The sequence below is a fragment of the Lactuca virosa genome, unplaced genomic scaffold (genome assembly GCF_052849685.1).
Source record: "Lactuca virosa cultivar CGN04683 unplaced genomic scaffold, Lactuca_virosa_CGN04683_v6 scaffold_20, whole genome shotgun sequence".
In the NCBI taxonomy this organism is placed as follows: Eukaryota; Viridiplantae; Streptophyta; class Magnoliopsida; order Asterales; family Asteraceae; genus Lactuca; species Lactuca virosa.
The window spans coordinates 69,795-74,955 of record NW_027629980.1 but is presented as its reverse complement, the minus strand read 5'-3'; the positions used below and the strand labels follow the sequence as shown (position 1 = coordinate 74,955).

At 39.4% G+C, this 5,161-nt stretch overlaps 1 protein-coding gene across 1 annotated transcript; it reads left to right on the top strand.

Moving 5' to 3' along the window:
- Positions 1-3,944: 3,944 nt before the first annotated feature.
- On the top strand, positions 3,945-4,343 carry LOC145142338 (uncharacterized). The gene has a single exon (XM_079074763.1). The coding sequence runs from the start codon at positions 3,945-3,947 to the stop codon at positions 4,341-4,343; it is 399 nt and encodes a 132-aa protein (XP_078930889.1).
- Positions 4,344-5,161: the final 818 nt, after the last annotated feature.

Below are 5,161 nucleotides of genomic sequence, written 5' to 3'. Positions count from 1 at the left end.
GTTTTCGGAAAGTTGATATGCCCTTGTTTGACGGAACCAACCCCGATGGTTGGATCCTTAGAGCGGAAAGGTATTTCCAGTTCTATGGATTACGAGAATAAGAGAAAATCGAAGTAGCAGTAGTAGCATTAGAGGGCGATGCATTGCTTTGGTACCAGTGAGAACATCGTAGAAGACCAATCCATGACTGGGAAGACTTGAAGACGGTGGTTCTCCGACAATTCCGATCGGTGAAAGCAGGAACGTTGTATGAGCAGTGGTTATCCGTCACACAAACAGGATATGTTCTAGAATATCAACAGAAGTTCATGGAATACTCAGCACCGTTAATTGGAGTAACAGAAGATGTGGCAATGGGTCAGTTTATTAATGGGCTGAAACATGAATTACGGGCTGAAGTTAGAATATTGGGACCTAGAAGTTAGGACCAGGCTATGGAATTTGCAATTAAAATCGAAGATAAATTCAATCCTTTATACCCCAAATCATCTACGTCGTCATATACCAAAAACACTCAGGGGGTGTTTGGATAGGAAAAAAAGAGGTGCTTATTGCTTATTCCCACAATAAGCTAACTTTGAGTGTTTGGATAAAATCCAGCTTATTAAGCTAAATAAGCTAATTTTAATAAGCATCTCGCCCCATGCTTATTGCTTATTCCCACCACAAATAAGCTAATAAGCAATACAAACACCCCCTCAATTATGGTCCAATCCTCAAAATCGAACTTCTATGTCTTCATCAACTCCTGGGGGTGCAATTACAACAGCCAAACCTGTTATTGCAGCTTCATACCCTAAATTTGGAAGAGAGATGAAACGACTATCGGAGAAAGAGTTACAAGAAAAGAAGGATAAAGGGCTCTGCTTCAAATGTGATGAAAAATGGCGGGTAGGTCATCAATGTAAAAAGAAGGAACTCAGTATCATTTTAGCCGTAGATGAAGATGAGGATGAGGAAGACCTCGAAGAAGAGGCAGCAATAAACAGCACCATAGAAGTATGTTTAAATTATGTCTTAGGTATCACTAAACTTAAAACTATGAAGCTAAAAGGGATACTACAAAACGAGGAAGTGGTGGTCATGATAGACCCAGGAGCAACTCACAATTTCATTGCTCTCAAGACTGTCGAACGATTGCAGATTCCTGTAACAAACACCGGAGGATTTGGAGTGGCTTTAGGGATGAGGGTTGCTGTTCAAGGGCAAGGAGTATGCCAAGGAGTAACTCTGCAACTTCAAGAGTTGACTATCATTGAAAATTTTTTACCCCTAACACTTGGAAACTCAGATGTCATCCTAGGGGTCCAATGGCTAGAAAAGTTAGGACCTGTTACGACTAACTGGAGGACTCAACTCATGCAATTCAAGGTGGATGGTAGAACAACAACACTTCAAGGAGATCATTCTTTAGAATGTTCCAAGGTGGCTTTAAAAAATATGATGAAGACTTTACGCAACACTAAAGAAGGATATCCGATCCAATTGAATCAAGTGGAAAAACCGGATAACAAAGAAGGAAGACAGATTCCAGAATTCATGACTGAATTATTGCATAGGTATAAGGATCTTTTTGAAATGCCCAAGGGGTTACCACCATCAAGAGGTTGGGAACATGCCATTTGGCTGCAAATAGGTACTAATCCTGTGAGTGTCAGACCCTATCGTTATCCTCAAAGTCAAAAAGAAGAGATTAGTAAATTGATGGGAGAAATGCTTCAAGTCGGTATCATACAACCATCAATTAGTCCATTCTCGAGTCCGGTCTTACTAGTTAAGAAAAAGAACGGGGCATGGCGTTTTTGTGTGGACTATAGAGCCTTCAATAAGGTTACAGTTGCAGATAAATATCCGATTCCAGTTATCGATGACTTATTAGATGAGTTGCACGGAGCCAAGATTTTCACAAAACTTGACCTTAAGTCGGGGTATCATCAGATTAGAGTCAATCCAGAGGATGTCCCAAAAACAACATTCCGTACTCATGAAGGTCATTACGAGTTTTTGGTAATGCCTTTTGGCTTAACCAACGCTCCAGCCACATTCCAATCATTGATGAATGATGTTTTTCGACCATTTTTACGTAAATTTGTGTTGGTCTTTTTTGATGACATTTTGATTTATAGCCGGTCAAAAGATCAACATTTGGAGCATGTGCAACGTGTTTTTAGCATACTCAGGGAAAATCAATTGTATGTTAATCGCGAGAAATGTAATTTTGGTCAGGAGGCAGTTACCTACTTGGGGCATGTCATCTCCAGCTCGGGGGTAGCCGTTGACCCGGATAAAATACAAGTGATTATGAACTGGACTTCACCACATAATGTGAGAATTAAGGGGATTTCTTGGGCTTATTACCGGTTATTATCGGAAATTTATATGGAGATATGCTTCTGTGGCAGCACCAATGACATAATTATTAAAGAAAGGAAATTTTAACTGGTCAACAACAGCCGAGTTGGCGTTTCAGCAGTTAAAACAGATCATGACAAAAGTTCAGGGTTTTGGCGATGCCAAATTTCACAAGAGATTTCATTATTGAGGCTGACACTTCAGGATACAAAATTGGTGCAGTTCTCATGCATGATTCCCACCCGATTGCTTACCACAGTCAAGTTTTGGGACTCAAGAACCAACTGAAACCCATATATGAGAAAGAGTTGATTGCAATTGTATGGGCAGTCCAAAAATGGAGACATTATCTTATTGGCAGACATTTTATAATAAAAACGGATCAGAAGAGTCTCAAGTTTACTTGAACAGCGGGTGATAGGAAATCAATACCAAAAGTGGGTTTGCAAACTTATGGGGTATGATTTTGAAGATTGTCGCGGAAAGATGAAACAAAAATCGAGCTTCATTCCCTTTCCTCTACTAATCTATTTTCTTTAGAAGATTTATTTAAAGAAATAGAGCAGGATCAGTTCATCCAACAAACTATCTCCCAAGTTCAAACAGTGGGCAAAACAATAACAGGGTTTCGAGTGGAGCATGGCAAGTTGTTCTATCAAAATGGATTGGTTATTCCTAAAACCTCGGCTTATGTTACAAAGTTGCTGCAAGAATATCATGATTCTGTTATGGGAGGCCATTCGGGTGATTTGAAATCTTATCACCGTTTAGCCCGCGAGTGGTATTGGATGGGAATGCACAAGGATGTGTAGCGATATGTACTAGAATGTGGGGTATGTCTGCAACAAAAACATTCTACTACACGTCCCTCCGGCTTGTTACAACCTATTGATTTACCTAATCAAGTTTGGGAGGCGGTTACAATGGATTTTACGAGGCATTACCCAAATCCCATGGGGCTGATGTAATACTCGTTGTGGTAGATCGATTATCCAAATACGCCCATTTTTTGAACCTGAAACACCCCTTTACTGCTGAAACAGTAGCCCGATTATTTGTCAAAGAAATTGTGAGACTCCATGGTTTTCCCACATCTATTGTGTCAGATAGAGACTGCATTTTTCTTAGTAAGTTTTGGCGAGAATTGTTTCGTTTGCAGGGTACTACACTTAAACGAAGTAGCTCCTACCACCCACAAACTGATGGACAATCAGAAGTTATGAATAAGACATTGGAGACTTACTTACGTTGTTTCATTAATGGCAGCCCCAAGGAGTGGGCCCGTTGGTTATCTTGGGCAGAGTATTGGTACAATACATCTTACCATGTATCTATCCTATGTACACCATTTAAAGCCTTGTATGGCAGGGATCCGCCTAAAGTTATCAAATATGAAATGGGACAAACCGTTGTAGCTTCCCTTGAAAACTGATTATTGGAGCAAGATGCAGTTCTAGATGATCTCAAATTTAACTTAATGCGTGCTCAACAACGCATGAAAACTATGGAGGACAAATAAAAGAAAGGAGGTGGAGTACAAGGTAGGAGATAAGGTGTATCTCAAATTACAGCCTTACCGACGAAAATCAGTGATGAACCGTGCTTGTGAGAACTTAGCTCCACGTTTTTATGCCCCATTTACTGTTAGTCAAAGGATTGGAGCAGTCGCCTATCAATTGGATCTTCCCGAGGGAACTCAAATACACCCTGTTTTTCATGTGTCACAGCTGAAGCTTGCTGTAGGGGATCACTCTCTACTTCAAAAGTTACCTGTTACGATTGAGGAAACTATAGACTTGCAGGTGGAACCAGAAGAGTTGTTAGGAGTGCGAATCAGGGAACAACCAGATGGCAATCAACAGGAAGTGTTAATCAAATGGCAGAAATTACCACCCACTGAAGCAACTTGGGAGGACCTGACTACAATAAATCATCTATTTCCGTCATTCCACCTTGAGGACAAGGGCTGTTCGGGGAGGGAGTATTGCTAAACCACCAATCATGTTTACTTACTCAAGGAAGGACAAGAAAGGAAATAAACAATTACTCACTTATTCAAGAAAGGGCAAGAAAGGAAAGTAAATGTGAATAAGCAATTCGTGAGAAGCAGGGGCAATTAAGTAATTTACTTTTTTCAGTTATGTTCTTTATATAGTCAGCAGCAGTTGTGAGGGGATCATTGAGTTAAGTTGTAGTTTATTTTCTTTGGGAGACCCCTGGCATCTCGAACAGCCAGAATTTCTATCTTTTATGCAATCTTTTGATTACAGTTTTATGAAGTTAGTTTGTTGAATCCCAAAATTCACTATAATCTAACTTGTTATTTTGTTTGATTAATTATAACAAGTGAGATCTTAGCAAAACCACAACCAAATTATTAGAATCCTTCATCGATTACACAAATTGTTTTTAATCCATCAGAAATCACTACCAAATCGCAGAAAATATTTTAATTTAAAACAGATTGGTGATTTTGTATTGATGTAAATCCATTTCCATAGTAGGAGAGTGATTGAAGTGTTGATCATCGTTGAGGTGGATATCAAATAAAACGTATGTATTGGTTTCTTTTCTCGCCTTCTTTCTCATCATTGAAGTGGATATCGATTAAAACGTATTTATGTTCCCATTGACTAATACTTCTTGGTATTGACCCAATCAATCTATTTGCAGATAGATCGAGTACTTCAAGGAGTTCTAAAAATATGAGCTCGGGAGGTATAATACCTGAAAGTTGGTTATTAGCCAAGGACAAATTCAGCATACATATCATCTTCCCGAACTCCTTTGGGATTTCACCTACCAGATG

What these genes read in the sequence shown, in the direction of transcription:
- LOC145142338 (XM_079074763.1), top strand. Translation starts at nt 3,945, where the DNA reads ATGAACCGTGCTTGTGAGAACTTAGCTCCACGTTTTTATGCCCCATTT.